Here is a 17,320-nt window from a genome sequence, read left to right as displayed (position 1 = left end):
TTCTGGATGTTTTTTCTGCTAATTTGTTGTATGTTCATGCATTTGTGCACTATATCCAGTGTAGTGAATAATAATTCTATGATTGGTGATGGATTTGCAGGCGAATACGATATTAATATTATTTATAACCTTTAATTTTCAAAAAATATTTGTTAAATGGATTAGTTTATACAGTATAACCTCCATTTGGGGCAGACCTCTGGCTTGGGGAACCTCTATTTTTGGGGAAACCTCTATTTTGGGGTAGTTTGAAAAGGATATAATTTTTATGCGGTAATTCCAAATTTAGAAATTACCGGAACCTCTAAGTGGGGCACAGGATTTTAATTTATATACATATTGCTATTAAAATTAAAATTAATTATATAAAATTTCATTTGGAAGCCTCGTGTAATTTTTGTATTCTTGTTGTTATGGCTCGTAAGCTTAGTCTTGAGTTAAAGATCAAAATTGCCAAGGAATTAAGTGAAAATAAACATCTTACTGAACGAGATATTGTAGATAAGTACAAAATTAGTAAAGGTTTTTTATTAATGTAAGTTTTTAGGCGCGGTGTCACGTATTAAAAAAAATTATCTCAATTTTTTTAATACTGGGGCTGTTCAAACAGATTTTCCCAGAAATATTCAACGCTCTCCTCATACTTTATCCCAAAAATTGGATAATAAAATTGTTTTTGAGGCTTTCACCAAGACAAGGGAAGAATTTATTCCTGTGTCCGGTCCTCTTTTAAAAAATATTGCTTCCAAAGTAGCAAGGATGTTGAATTATTCGGCGTTCAAAGGGTCCAATGGCTGGTTGGAAAAATTTAAGAAAAGACATATGTTGTCATTTAAGACAATTAGTGGAGAGAAAAACTCTTCCGATGTTTCTTCGCTTGAAATCTTCGTCATGTCATAATAATTGTTGGAAAAACATGGCAAAATTTAAATCCTGAAACAATAACGAATTGTTGGGAAACAATTAATAACTGTCGGCAACAGATTCCTAGTTCAAATTTTTTAGTTAACAGTGAGAAAGAAAATTTGGACACGATAATTGCAGACGTAATTGCTGAAAATGAAGAAGAAAATAATGATGAGTCAATATATGACCAAACTGAATGCAACTGTTCACACTTGGACACGATAACAGCAATGAATAACCTTGAAGAGAATATTCACCGTTTGTTTCCCGATGCGTTAAAAGACTATTACAATTTCAGAAAAATATTGGGCATACATATGAAGAAATCTGCAACAGGAAACAAAATAACAGATTATTTTCGTGTATAATAGAATAAAAATTTTTTTCTACTTGAAAAATACTCTAATTATCAATAAAATTAGTGGAAAACATGTTTAAATGTTCTTAAAAATACTTTATTTATTTATAAATTAATGAAAAATATGCTAAAACTATTAAAATTTTTATAAAAATAAAGAAAATTTCAGACCTCCATTTTTGGGGAAACCTCTATTTTTGGGCAATTTTCAAAATTGATGCCCCAAATGGAGGTTATACTGTATTTATTTTATTAAATACACTTATAAGAGTGGCCACCACCTTGCAGACAGATGTTCATGTAAAAAACAATAGACCAGATATCTTTGTCCTTGATAAAACGAAATCACTCTAATTGAAGTCGGAATTACTTCTCACGCCATGTTAAAGCAAGTGGAAGTAGAAAAACTGCATAAATATGATCTTCTTGCTGGAGAATTATCTCACGGTGCGAAGGTAACGATAATCCCCATTCTCCTCACATGGGACGGGATAGTTTCTAAATTCTATAAGTCTTATATGGAAAGACTCAAGTTGGATGCCTCCACTAGATAGTATATACAATCGCTGACAATTAAAAAGACATTGGAGACCATGCTTGTTGAACACAAACATGGAGTGGAAATTGAAAAACATGAGGAACAAGTTTCGAGGGCCACCAACCACCTCCTAAAATTGGCTAGAGAAACAACAGATCCACCAGATTTACCGGAAGATGTGTCTCATGTGTCATATGAAGTGTTAGAGGAGGAGAATACGCGGATCCAGTGCAACGGTCCAAAAAGGAAAAGAATTATACAGATTAGTTAGCTATTAGTAACTAAAGACGTTAATTTTAAATACATTTATGATCTAGGTAAAACAAAATTAAAAGCACTCTATATTGTAGTTATTGAATTAATTCTCAAAAAAACACTTTTTAAGTCTCAATCAGTTAAGATTAATTGATTGCACAAATTTGCGGTTTCTAATATCCTGACAAGTTCAACAACAATATTCCCAGTCCGCTAGAAACATCAATAATCGAATATCCTTGAAAGTCATTATTTTTCAAAGAGAAATTATCTACCAGAATTTCTGATTAGAATAGACAATAATCACGTTATTACATGTATTAATCGATGTGCATTCAATTCCAAATAAACCACCGTGACGCGACGTATTAAAACGTATAAAATAGACAGTTACGCATCTATAGTGTTACTAGGAGAATGAACGGTGCTTCTGTTACAAATAGCGCGTCTGACCCAAGTTCTGTCGATCCAAATACAGTTTTTGTCGGCGATCTGAATCAAGATGTGTCTGTTGAGCACATCAAAAGAGAGTTCGAAGTTTGTGGCAAGATCCGGTTGTCTAAATAAGTTGAGTTTATAGTGCTGTAAGGATAATCAGATCAGGGTCTACAGGAGCAAGTGCTGGATATGGTTTTGTCGAGTTTCAGAATTCTGAGGTTTGAAGCTACAAATTTAACTTTAGGACGCCGTGGCCAGTCTAAGCAAAATGAACGGAGTGAAAATAAAGGGAAGGGCAATTCGTGTAGGAATGGGGACCAACAAACGACCAAGCAGTTATTTGAACATTTATTTGTAGATAAAACAATAGAAGACATTTCTCGAGAAGGCGCTGGCACGAATGTCTGCATGTATGTAGGCAATTTGAGGGGGGCTACGGAAATTGATTTGTACAACATGTTCGTCGAATATGGAAGCATTGCTTTAATCAGAGTAATAGGAGAAAGATATGGCTTCGTAAGGTTTGTAAATATTGATTTTTGTTAGTTTTTATAACCACATGTCGGCGGCCAATGCAATATTTAGTATGCAAAACAACCCAGAATTGAACTGTAAATGGGGACATAATACTCCGAGTTTTTCTTATATCGCGGTTTTATGAGTTTCTTAATATACTAGTCTGGATTTTGGTATCTGCCGCCTGCGATGTACGGCTTTACAAACGATTTTGAGAATTATGCTCCGATGTGATAGATATTTGTAATTATCAAAAGTATTTTTATTGATTTTTTTAAAAAAATTTTCACGATTTCGAATTGCCGGCATATAATATGGTCTGGTTGTTCCCCTGCGAGTTTTGCCGGCAACTGACGAAATTATCTTGCATTTATTTTTTTAATTAAATATTATTGTGGTTGTGTAATAACATGGGAGTATATTGTTTCAATGAGCAACAAAATCATTAAAAGCTTTGAATTAATTTTAATTGGATTATTTTAATAATTTAGAAAACACGTGAATAGTATTGAATGACTGGATTAATTTTTTCTTAGTATTTCAGAGATATTGACCATATTTTTTTATAATATTTTTATTAAAAATATACCCAACTTATACCCAAATTTGGAATTTTATTGCAATTAGTGTAATTACTCGGAAAAATAAATCATTTAATTTTAAGACGCAGATTTCTATTTGTTTATAATACAATAAGTTTAATTGGAAAAATTGTCAGACTACTAAACACCATCATGTTCAGAAGCAGACTGAAGGGTACCACCATGTCAAACGAAAACTCCGAATAATATCTCAATACTAATCACGTGTTTCTTCATAATGATGATACTTTAAAATAGTGTAAAAAATACATTAAAAAAGTTATATTAAAAAAACTCAGATTTAGTACGATCGAGAAGAACAATCAAATGAGGCATTCGTTTCAAATTAGTGAATTCGAGACGTACTGCCACAATAGAAAAGCTCCCAGGATTCCGAGTGATGAAATAATAAATACTATTAGACTCGATTAAATATCTTTATTTTCAAAAATTATCGACTTCTAACATGAGATTTTAATTTTTCAAATATTAGCAATCAACCATCGCCCCCTACCAAAAAATCGTTCCCTAAGGGGCGAATCGCCCACCATTGAGAACCGCTGGTCCAATTGAACTCGTCATGAGAGTTTTACTTCCTCTGCAAAATCTGGCAAACCTGCAGGTCCAATTGATAATTTCGGCCAATCATGTTTTTGAGCAGGTAACAACTAAATCACCAACATGCTCTAATTTATTAGGCTTTTCTTTAAAAATAACAACAATAGATGATGGCAATTGAGCTCTTTTGAAGTACGTCCCGTTGGGCTCAGGGTAAGTCAAACAATGCGGTTGAAAAATAAAGCTAAATATAAATATCCTAGATTTGAGTTTTTAAATGAATCTCGATACGATATTGTATTTTTATTAGCTAACTCGAACCAAATAAAAATAGGACAATTAATTTTGCATTCAGCAGTTGTGAAATAATCCTGTGTCGGCGAGAATGAGTTCACACACGTTCCTCTGTTGAAGGAAAACTCAGTGATCCCGTTTGGTCGATTGGAAAATTATAAAATTTAATCTATTATCAATTTTTATTGTTTGATTCATTTTAAGAGTGACGAATCAGTTGTGCCGCAGATAGGTAAAATTTAAGAGATTTATAGACAAATAAATTTATTCATTTATGCAAAAAACAATTAAAAATCCACTAAAAACTCGACTCAAGGAATTTGCTTTTAAAAAATTATAAAAGCTTCTTTACTCTACGTAATTTGAAAAATTAATTGGTGTTTTTTAAGATTTAGATCCACATATGGGGTGTTAGTCGCCAACTTGAAGCTATGTTATGTTTCAGTTCACAGTCTTAATAAAATAACTTAAATTTTTAGTCATTGAGTAGATATTCTATTAACATCAAGGGAAAATTTTGATGACATCAAAAAACATGAGATAGTTGTTGCTAATCACCCTTCGACATGCTTGATCGATATTTGTTAAAATTAGGCAGTTAGCACTACACAGCAATTCTAACCAGAGAACAACGATATTTGAGAATTCTGTTATTTTAAGATTCCCTTCATTTGCTTAATCTGACCTTATGACATTTGATATATTGTATATTAATATTCCATTTGTCAAGTACACCGGAAATAAAATTAAGGGATAGTAGTATGCCTTACACACTAAGTCGTCCGTGACTATTTCCTTCTTTTGTCTAGAAACTTTTGGAACTGGCTTTCGACAAGGTCGCTCATCATTAGAAAATTAGAAAAATTTGAAAAATTTTTTCTTTCAGATTTACGCTAAAGGTCACCTTGAGCGCTAATCTCCTCATTTTTCAAGTATTTTTATAATTCTTGCATTAGAACGGGACAAGATCCACCCTTGCAACCCATACATCACCACATGAAGAATAGCTACACGGAAAAAGAATAACAAAGTCTCCGGGGGTAGGCGAAATTTGATTAGGCACATAATAATTTGTGTAAACCGATTTTTCCTTAGAATAATGTCTTCCTCACAGCTTCCATTTTCAGAAAATTGGACTCGCAGGTACAAAAACGATTGGATTCGATCGTATATGGGAAGGTTTTGACACTTATTGCTAATACTTTAGTGAGCGTGCACTTCTCAATTGACAGAGTCAAGTACTTAACTGTTTTATTTGTTCTAAGTAGATTTTTAGTTTAATTTCCGACTTTATCGGAAGGGCTGCCTTGTCCGTGATAATAACGTCATTAATAAGCACATTTGTTGAGGTGCACACAGATCTTGGAAAGTCTGCCAAATACACGTTAAACAATAATGGGCTAAAGAATAAGCCCTGAGATACTTCCCTTTCTGGAGAATGGCTTTCGAATTTCGGCCAATATACTTGAAAAAAGAGTTCCTCCCATTCATGTAGACGTTAAAAGATATTTTGTTATTATTCCTTTTGTCAAATGTCAAAGTTCAACATTTCCACGACCAAACGTCTATTTAGAGAAAATTTCTTTTCTTTATTGTCTCGATTCCGAAGTATCGTTTAAGTCTTAGTCTGGCAGCTGTCAGTTTGTGATCACTGTCAATTGTCGTTCTTCCGTAACTCCTAGAATTGGACAACAATCTCTATAATAAGATTAGGCAGGCAATATATTCGATTTAATTATATCTAGATACAGCTGGCATGTTTGGATCTCCTAGTGCTGACCCTGTTTACACTACTCCGGAGTCCATATCGAGGACAAAGTCGTAGCCGACACTGCTACTATTGTCATTTTAGGAGCTCTTATAGTGCGGCCAGTTATCTTCGAAAGAGAGTATCGAGTAAATTCACGTTTATGCCTTTCAATACCAGCGTGAATTTTGACTTCAATTAATAAGTGGTTGTTTCCGATATCATCAAAACCTGTAGACTCTTCATCAGGTTGGCGACAGTTTAAAAGCAGATACTCAAAAAAAAGTTGTCTGGGTCGCTGGGCGAGTGGTGGTTCGGGTCTTGAGAATTTCTGACAAATACATCGAGCTTGTCAGTAACTTTCTTTAGTGTACGACCATCCTGGTTAATAGTCCGGCAGCCAAACGCTGTGTTTCGAGTTTAGGTCTCTAACGAGAAGGCAATGAGCTGTGCTTGAGAAGAAATCGTCGATCAAGCTGGTGCAGGAGAATAGACTTTTGAAAGATACGCCTCCGACCTGGATGACAGGTGTTTACTATCTCAACAAAGTCGTGATGCTGTCTTTTGATAAATCGGGCATTCACAGCGATGATTTTTATAGGATCTATGTTGCTGGCGTGCTCCCCTCTAGTAGGAGCTGTTGCAGCATCTCAGGTTCCAAACCGAGTTTTGTCAGGACTCCCACACAACAGCAAAAGAATTCCATAAGAGCATCTCTGTTGTACATGTCCTGGTCTAAATGGGCATCTCTTTGCGGCAGGATCTCGAAGGGTGTTTGCCTTCTTGCGAGGACAGCCGAGCAGGCCTTCTCAGTTACTGAGGAAAGTTTATGACCGCCTTCGCCAAACATTTTGGTTTTTGAGAGCCTTAAGTGCAGCCTCTTTGTTGGAGCATCGGAATTTTAGACTAGAGAACCCGGACTTGTGCAAAGTTATCCGAATTTTCGAAGCATTCGGAGATTTCAACAGGAGGTTAAACCTCTTGATCTTTCTCCGACTTCCTTTCCTGTTTCTCTTGTACTGAGTTTCTTTTCGAGGTCTTTTTTAATGAAGTTTTATCTAGTCTCTATGTTTTTGGATTTCTTTCTTTCTTTTAATAAGTGTATTCTTTGTGGTTTCATCTTCTATTTGAACTTTGATTATATTATTCGGATAATTTCAGTTCTGAAAAGCAACGTCTCCGACAGGGAAATCACACATTTCACGCGCCAAACGAGAGACCTACTTTCCTGTCATCCCGCTGGGACGTTTTCCATTACCTCGAAAAAAACTAACATGGAATCCTGCGGAATCAAATGTCCTCTTAATGACTTAATCTTTAATAAAAAATACCAAAAATTGATACCTCTTTAGATTAATCAGATTCATCTGGAATCTTTGGACCAGTGATACTTAAGTGTGCGGTCTTTGGATTCAATTGTGCCCCCGTGATAAACTTTTAGTTTGTCTTTTTTAATATAAATAAATTTTATTTTTAATAAAAAATTGTTTAATTACATGAATTTTTAATAATAGCATGGCAAACTCGCACACGTGTTACTTTTATTTAGTGGTACTTGTTTATATTCCACTTTGTATTATTTTTTTTGTTTAATTGGATTCAGAAGGAATATTTCGTGATGCAGTTTCTTTTAATGATTAATTTATCTGAAATTTCATCATTTTTGACATATTTTTTGATTTTATTCCTCTAATCTGCTTCCTTCACTTTTTTGAAATTTTTTTATTTTATTTGTTTAATCTGCTTTTTTAATCTTTTTTGAAGCTTAATTTAGTTGATTGATTATCCCATGGAGAGATATCGTATAAAATAAAGTATTATATATGCAGATATAATATGGGAAAATCCTCCCGTAAATCGGTCAGTCTGTGCTGTTTCTTTAATCCGATTGTGGGCTAATCCAATGGCCTCACTCTGTGTTGTATAAATTCCACGATAACTGGCAATGATTATAAAAGAAAATACTGCATATTGATCCAAGTACGCGCCTCTATTCCGCCCGACCCAATTGTCCTTACGCGGCATGTACACTCTACAGTTGAGAAGGAATACTATTAGAAAATCCTCCAGTAAATCTATCAGTCAGTGCTGCATATTTAATAGCATTGTGGGCTAACTCAATAGCCTCACTCTTTGTTGTATGAATTTCACGATAACTGGCAATGATTATAAAAGAAAATACTGCATATTGATCCATAAACGCGCCCTTATTGCGCCCGAGCCGATGGTCGTTACGTTGCATGTATATTCTACACTTGAGAAGGAATCTATCTCAAATTGATACATTCCTCTATTAAGGACACATAAGAGAATAACTTTCTAAAAATATAACAAAAACTCAAATGTACCGATAATTGTTGTGGAAGTATGAAATTTGATAGTATTTTTTGTATGAAATCATTCATTGTAAAAGAAAACACTGCATATTTATCCAATTATGCGCCATTATTCCGCCTGACCCGATTGTCGTAACGCGAAATGTACAGTCTACAATGGAGAAGGAATCTATTTCAAATGTATAGATTCCTGTATTGTGTACACATAGAAGAATAAAGAATTAAATAACGAAGTAATAAAAATAATTTAAGAAAAATGTATGACAATAAAAAATTAATGAAGATTAGAATCGATACGCATTAAAAAATCTGAAAAAGGCCGACAAAATTGATTCCAAGATTCGAGATTGTATAAACTAAAGTATTATATATGCAAATATATTATTGGAAAATCCTCCAGTAAATCTATCAGTCAGTTCTGCATATTTAATGGAATTGTGGGCTAACTCAATAGCCTCACTCTTTGTTGTATGAATTCCACGATAACTGGCAATAATTATAAAAGAAAATACTGCATATTGATCCAAGTACGCGCCTCTATTCCGCCCGACCCAATTGTCGTTATGTACATTCTACACTTGAGAAGGAATCTATCGAAATTGATAGAGTCCTCCATTATGCACACATAAGAGAATAACGGTCTAAAAATATAACAAAAACTCAAATATACCGATAATTGTCGCGGAAGTATAAAATTTGATAGAATTTTTTTAATGAAATCTTTTACAAACATTGGATACACATTCCAAGACTTTCTAGAAAACAAATTAATTCAAAAAATACAGAAAACTATGAGAACATTCTTCCTTTAAGAATTCAAAAACATCCATGTTCCCAGTAAAACCAATGATCGCGTTATTGGCAATCTGGGAAATTTTATAGTTATTATCTGTATCTGATATTTTAATACAAAATTTCATTACAGCTTTCGTCGGGATTATTTGCAGAACAAGTAACTCTTGTATCTGATGCCAAAACAACACTTGAGAAGGAATCTATCTCAAATTGATACATTCCTCCATTAAGGACACACAAGAGAATAACTTTCTAAAAATATAACAAAAACTCAAATGTACCGATAATTGTTGTGGAAGTATAAAATTTGATAGAATTTTTTTAATGAAATCTTTTACAAACATTGGATACACATTCCAAGACTTTCTAGAAAACAAATTAATTCAAAAAATACAGAAAACTATGAGAACATTCTTCCTTTAAGAATTCAAAAACATCCATGTTCCCAGTAAAACCAATGATCGCGTTATTGGCAATCTGGGAAATTTTATAGTTATTATCTGTATCTGATATTTTAATACAAAATTTCATTACAGCTTTCGTCGGGATTATTTGCAGAACAAGTAAATCTTGTATCTGATGCCAAAACAACACCTCCCAAATACGGAATTGCAACCACTGTTGTAAAACTTGTTGGATTCCAAAACAAAATTATAAAATTCTAATCGACCATTTGAAACATTTTTATCCATTAAACACGTGGAAACATTCATAAATATCACTTTAATCACGGTGTAAAGTTATGGCTAACTTCAAAGATGGCAGAGTCTCAAATTTCAGTACGGTTATGAGAAACAAGATCAAAGAAAAATTGAAAATAATTCTCGTTCACGAAACAAGACATTTTCTTGTTTTGAAAATATTTTGATTTATTTTGTAATTGTAAATATTTTTTATCAAAATGACAATGAATTGGTCCAAACATTGGTTTTTAATATATGCATTTTTATTTACTTTCGATGTAGTTTTATAGGTCAACGACATTTTGGATGTATTCAACAAAACTTGAGTGATTTATTTAATTGAATTGATATGCTTGATTTATTTTATTCAAACAACTACTCCAATTAAACGATTACACTATTGAGGATAGAATTTCTAATTTTCCCATTTGATCTTTATTTGTAGTCGCTGTTTTTTCTGAATTACCAAGTTTATTGTTGTCTAAGTTTGATTCCGGCATGAAGTATCAAGACTTTTCATTTGACTGTACTCGAATCACCTTGAATGGTTTGATAAATGTGTTTGGGTATTTGGCACAGTAATGAAATGCTTTGCCATGTTATAGCGTTTTTCACTATTTATTTTGTTCAATAATGGTTTTTTTCTACATACACGAGCATATATTTGCTCCCTTCTTAAATAATTTGCGATGGATCTTTTACCGACTGTTCTTCCGGTTATTTTACGGATATCATTCCTTAAGCAATCAGCTTTTTATTGGGGGTCCTCTTTAACCAGGTTGAGTAAAATAAGGATATCGTCCTTATTAAGAATTTTTGGTCTCCCCGAACCTTTCATTCTTTCAGTCGTACCATATTTAATGAATTTTCGGATGAAGTCAGCGATAGTTGATCGCGGGATATTAAGCTCGTCAGATATTTTTTTAGTGGTCCAATTTAACGCATTTAAGCTTAGAATCTTTCCTTTTGTTATTACATCAAGCATTCGTAATTTTATCGAGGGTTAAAATTCTAAAAAATGTCACACTCACCAGAATAAACGGTTTTTATTGCGCTCGTGTAATTAAAATTTTTAATTTAGACATATAACACAATACAAAAAAAATATAACAAAATTGATTTGGGGGTAATTTAATGATCCCTTTCCATATCGACAAAGAAAAATCACGGTTATCTTTGCAAAATATGCCGTATTAAAAAAAACGGTTTTTATTGCACCTAGTGTAGTCTTATTGTCAATATTGTTTGGACTATCGTCATTTCCAATGATTTGACAAAGTTTAGAAATCTTAAATTAGTACTTCCAGAACTAATCAAATGCCTCTTCAATGTGTTGAAATTTGCATATTAAATAGCTATTTACAAAAATTTCTGGCTGATTTTAACGTCATTTATGACTCGTCCGTTAATCATGTTTACTTGCGTTATTGTGTAAACTGCCCAATGGTACTATTTCCAGTTATTCTCTATTTTATGAAATTCAAACAAAGAGTCGTGCTAATCTTTATAGCAACAATGGTTTCTCGTAGGTGCGTGTTTGTCAAGCAATTTTCTTCATATTTCTAAGATTACTTTCAGTGGTTCCTCCTAACGGTTTTTTTCACTTTTATATTTTAAGTAAAACGACTTAAGATATGAGATCGATGCATTCCGATAAATGTTTTAACGGATTTTTTTCACTGTTCTTTGTTAGATAAAAATTGATAAATCTTTGAATAAGCCTTATAACTCTTTTGGTGCACTTTATGACAAAATGTTCACTCACTACGCACATAATACGGTTTCGTAGTGTGTATTGACCGAGTTTTATTATCGTGTTTTTGAATTATCGGTTATAACACATTTAATTGAGTATATAGTTAAGATGGCGTGACATCGGACGGGTCTCTGATAAATCCAGACATAAATTCTGGGTATTTTTTGGTTTGTTGATTTATCATAGACAATTGCTTCGCAGTAAAGTCATTTTTGGCAAAATTTGGTTTTGGATGTCTCTGATCATTTTTCAATCGTGGGTTAAGAAAGTATTTTAAATAGATATTTCTCCCAATGACTCAAAAACCCAAATCATTTTTACAGGAACAGTCAATAGATATTCTATGTTTATTTTAGGAATTGCCTCAACAATAAGCTGTCCGTGGAGATACACCATGACGCAATTGTATCAAAATTCTTCAAGAAAAATTTGGATGCGCTCAAAGTAGAAAACAGGTTAGACACTGGTGATGCAAAATAAAAGAATTGGGATTTAAAAAAATTGAGGTGATTGAAGGCGGCCTGGCTATCAATTTGTCGACAGTCTACTGTACGAAATTCGATTACTTGAAGAAAGAGTATAAACTTAATAACAAAGATTTTAAATTAAAAAGCAGGCCTTTTTAAGGTGATGGGGTTACTTTTCCCATTTAACTAAACACATTTAACCATTTAACTATCTTTTTTGGTTTCGTTAATTTTGTTTGGTTTCATTTATCAAACGTTTTACGTTTTATTTTAAACTTACTTTAAAAGACTAAAACTGTTACGCAGGATTACGTGGCCATATTCGAGATGATGTATCTTTTGCTTAAAAGATCATATTAATGGCTCATGCGTTTTATTACAGATCATGAGTTGGAATTTTGAAATTTTTTTCAAAGATTTCAAAAAAGAAACTACAAAATTTGATTATTCGGAATCAACGAACAGGTGATTTCTACATCTGCTAGTTTGTTTTTCCAATGTTACAACTCAACTATAACAAATTAACATTCCATCTATAAATTTACATGATGGCTTGTTCACCTCTTTTGGACCGGAAAAAGGACGTAAATAAAGATCTCACCATGGAAGAAGATTGCGGAGGACGCTATCACAACAAAAACTAAAGGCTGTTACTTGAACTCGGCTTTGGTGACAACAGATACCTTTCAGTCAAAATTTGATGAAGTTTTTATGACCAATCTGGAGGGACAGATCGTTGAAGCAAGCGCTGCCAATATTTTCCTCAGTTATAGCAATCGCATCATTGTTCCTCCTCTTAAAGGATTCCAATATGGAATCACAATTCGGAGTTTACGTGAATTGCTCAAAGATGAGACAATTATTGTAGAAGTTCAGACAATTGTAGAAGTTCAGCATAATTCAATGTGATGACCTATTGACTACGGAAACAGCTGCTTTAAATTTCCCATGTTGAGTCTGTAGAAGGACGTCTCATTTTAGAAAAGCGAGGACCTTTACGGATGCAAAGAATCCTCAATAAAGAAGACCCAAAATTAGAGAAATTGAGATATTATTCCAGCACTTTCAAAAGCAGCGGTTTCTGTTGAAGCATATTGGATATTGATCAATGTGCATCCCCAACCAAAACAATTTCGCTGCGATGCGCGGCAAACTCTTTCTTTGGGTGAGTACGAAAATCTTTCCGAAGAAGTCAAAGTCATTGCCAAAGTAACAAAAAGACGGTATAGCGGAAGTTTTTTACTTGAAATATAAAAGTTAAATAGTAATTGTTTATTAAATAGTAACACAAAATCTGCAGTATTTCTATATATTGAGAATATTAGTTTTATACTTACAATAAGTAGTCACATGTGAAACGACAATGTGTCAAAGCAGCGGAGTTTTCAAAAAATTTTCAATTGCTAAAAAAATGTAACCGGTTTTTAAGCGGACAACCCAAAAAATTGTATAAATCGTTTTATTTTGTTCTGAAAATTGTTATACAATAAATTAGTCAATGTTTAAATAATTTCTTTAGCTGTTTCTGATTTTATCGTTATATACAACAAAATCTGAGTGAGCAATTGTTTTTTTGAATAAATGCCTTTCCGTCAGAGAATTCAAAATTTTTTGCGTGAATTCTCAATCTATGATTTTCTCTTTTTTTCAATCTCTTTATCAAGATCCCTAAACTCTTTGATTTTTTTTAATTTTAGTTTAACCATTAAACCAAATAAATTAGTTTATCCATTTTGTAATTTAATATAGGCACCTGGTCCGCTCAAAAACCGGTCACACAAAATACTTCGAAGTTGTTAATTGGTAAATTATAAAATTTAAAATTAATATCAATTTCTATTTGGCCTCACGATCATTCTCAAGTCTTTAAATGAATGTACCCCGTGTCGGTGGATGCAAAACGGCCTCGAGTCATGGAGCAGTCATGGTCTGAGACTCCCCGAAGTGGAATCTTCACAGAGACATTGGGACGAAATCTGGTGCAGGGAGACTTACAGAGTTATCGAACTGTGCATGGACCAATCTCAGATCGGGTGCACAATCCAATTCTGGCTCCTGGATAAGCGCTTGTCCTATTGCGTCTACCGGCTGTAAACTGGACGACGATACCATTAGGATCGGCCTATGTCTACGTCTCGGCTTACCGATGTGCACCCCACACCCCTGCAAATGTGGAAAGAGGATTGGTCCATTGGGAAGGCACCCACTTTCTTGCACTCGTAGTGCCGGTCGTTTTCCCCGACATTCCGCCGCCAATGACATCATCAAAAGGGCCATGGACGCTGCCGGATTCCACTCTCAACTCGAACCAGCTGGTCTCGATAGAGGGGATGGCAAACGCCCAGACGGCGTAACATCTACCCGTACACGAGAGGGAAAGCACTTGTTTGGGATTTTACCTGCCCTGACACGTTTGGACCTTCTTCATTCGGAAGTTGGCATCCTTTCCTGGCTCTGCTGCAAAACGTTCTGAAGAGTTGAAGAAAAGGAAATACTCTTTCCTGGCAGAGATATCTTTTCCAGCCGATTGCTGTGGAGACTTCCGGAGTCTTTAGAACAGAGAGTTTTTCGTTCATTCGAAGATTGGGTGGTCTAATCACCAAAAAAACAGGTGATCCGCGGGAGACGTCGTGGCTCTTCCAGAGGATTTCGTGTGCAATTGTCCACGGAAATTCACACGCTATCCTAGGGTCAGGGTCATACTAATTAATTCAATCGTTTTTGTTATTATAAAAAAAAATTTCTATTTTTGATTTATTTTTAAACATATGTTGTGCCGCAGTATTTCTTTATATACATAATAAAAAAGGGCTCGGCCGGGAATTGAACCCGGGACCTCTCCCACCCTAAGAGAGAATCATACCACTAGACCACCGAGCCATTTTATATCACATTCAAACTTTACAAATAAATCAAGTTCCTTAATGTTTATTCTATTAGCTATTAGTAATTGTTTGTGAATCATTTTTTGTTATTTGCAATATTTTTTTAGTATTTTGGACCAGGATAAAGAACTTATTAGTATATTAATCTTTTATTTAATGAATGAATAAAATGTTTATTAAAACGGAAAAGCCCAAAAAAGAGAGAGAATGTTAATGATTTTTGATATATTCAACAACATTCATTGAAAGTTTTTCAGCGTTTTCCTTGCTTTTTGCTTCTGAATAAATCCTCACTACATCTTCAGTCCCCGACGGTCTGACGAAACATCTCCCATCCTCGACCAAATCTACATTTCTATCTATCAAGTCTTGAAGTTCGTGATGTGACACAAGTCGTCTCTCAGCATCACATGTTTTAAATGCATACCTATCCGGGACATTAACCTATAAAATTATTGACCAATATTAAATAAACCTTCATCAATACTGATGGAAATTCCTGATATTGGCCATTCCAGTCATCCAGACTCCATTGATAATAAGACAATATTACTTCGACTAATAACATGGCAGAAATGGCATCGCCTATTGCGGGATTTATCATTTCATTTGAAGCCAATAAAAATTTTGCCGCCCAAATTTCTTCTTTCTAAATTAAAATATCAGAAATAAATTTTATCACCACAGAACTAGAATGGACAATACTTTCTAATGTTCTGCACAATTTTTCAGAAAAATAAACAGACCCATGCCCGTTTGCTTCAAAATAAACACCAAGATCCAATTCTTTTGCTTTTTTAACAAGATGCTTGACTCCAGTTGGTACAAATAACACATCAACACCCAAAACATTCCTGATGTATTTAGACGAGGCTCCATTGGCATAAGCTGTTTGTACTGCTCCAAGAGAAACGTCCTGAAATAATATTCATTTATTCACTTTAAGATGGCAGATTGTGATGAGATGTTTAAAAAATTTGACAAAAAGACACAGAATCCGATCTCCGTCTAAAATCGTGAAACCATTTTTAGCATTTTGGTAAAAATAGATTATTCTATCTGCATCCCCGTCAAAAGATATGCATTTTTCAAATTTTAGTTCATCAAAACCGACTGGTTTACATTTTTTTGTTTTCACATAATCAGCTCCACAATTAATATTGAGCAAATGATAGTCATTAATTGCAGCATTATTCAATCTATAATCAAAAATTGTAGATTTTATGGAACTTTCACTGAGAACGACGGAAGCAACTCCATTGGCACAGTCCATAAGGATGGAAGATTTGGAAAAGTCTTTATTTAAGAGATCTGTAGCTTTTTTATAGCCTCCGATAAGCCGACTTAAATAAATTTCGATTGAATTTTCAGGATTCCAACATTTTTCGTTGTTATAAAACACAGAAAAATGCAGACATGGAGTTGTGGTGAGTCCAATATTGATAGGAACGATATAATCAACAAAAAGATTAATTCCATCCATTAAACATGATAAAAGTTCAAGAGAAGAGCCTCGGCTGTCGTATCGATTGATTATAATATTATTTTTGTTTTATTTTTCGTTTTAAGTATATCCAGCAGTGATAATAATAATTGTTCGTCATTCGAGTTAACAAATTCATTACAAAATTCTTCAGCTTCTTGAGCCATCATTCCTCCATCTGGGTCTACTATTTTTATTCCATTATCTTCTGGAGGGTTGTGGGATGCTGTAATCATTAAGCCAATATTTGATTTAAGAGAAATAGACCGAACGGAGGCAAACAATCCAACTTTGAAAAAAAGTAGTTTTAATGTATCGGCGTATCCGCGATAACCGGCTGTGCCATAATTCCATTTAGGTTCTACGATTGTATTTTTATATTTGCTTATTCCTCTCAAATAACCACTTCGAAAATCCATACATTGAATTCTTGCAATGTTATTCAAATTATAAAATAACAAATAATAATACAAAAATATAGAAAATATTTTACAAAAGCGTTTAAACTAGCCGTTCTCGTTTTTCTTAAGATTGAATATAATCCAATATCATTAACGGCCAAAGCATTATAATGTCCTTTTAAGTTAAAACCGAGACTACTATATACAAAATCAAGATATAATAACCATCTGTTAACAATATGATTAATACGGTAATTCTGATTATAATGCTATTGGTTCCATTTATATTATAAAATGACACTTTCTCGTAATCTTCGTTGTTA

General features: G+C 33.7%; 1 protein-coding gene and 1 non-coding gene across 2 annotated transcripts; both read right to left on the bottom strand.

Moving 5' to 3' along the window:
* Window positions 1-15,036: 15,036 nt before the first annotated feature.
* Trnap-agg lies at window positions 15,037-15,108 on the bottom strand. Its single transcript has one exon. It is a non-coding gene; the product is annotated as a tRNA-Pro (tRNA).
* A 215-nt stretch (window positions 15,109-15,323) lies between these two features.
* LOC115227928 (phosphoacetylglucosamine mutase-like) lies at window positions 15,324-17,015 on the bottom strand. The gene is given in 4 exon segments (XM_036498780.1): window positions 15,324-15,557; window positions 15,589-15,762; window positions 15,796-16,630; window positions 16,693-17,015. Coding segments are annotated over 4 exon segments (1,566 nt in total).
* Window positions 17,016-17,320: the final 305 nt, after the last annotated feature.

Source organism: Octopus sinensis, unplaced genomic scaffold (genome assembly GCF_006345805.1).
Source record: "Octopus sinensis unplaced genomic scaffold, ASM634580v1 Contig08735, whole genome shotgun sequence".
Taxonomy (NCBI): Eukaryota; Metazoa; Mollusca; class Cephalopoda; order Octopoda; family Octopodidae; genus Octopus; species Octopus sinensis.
This window is presented reverse-complemented; position numbering and strand designations above follow the sequence as displayed.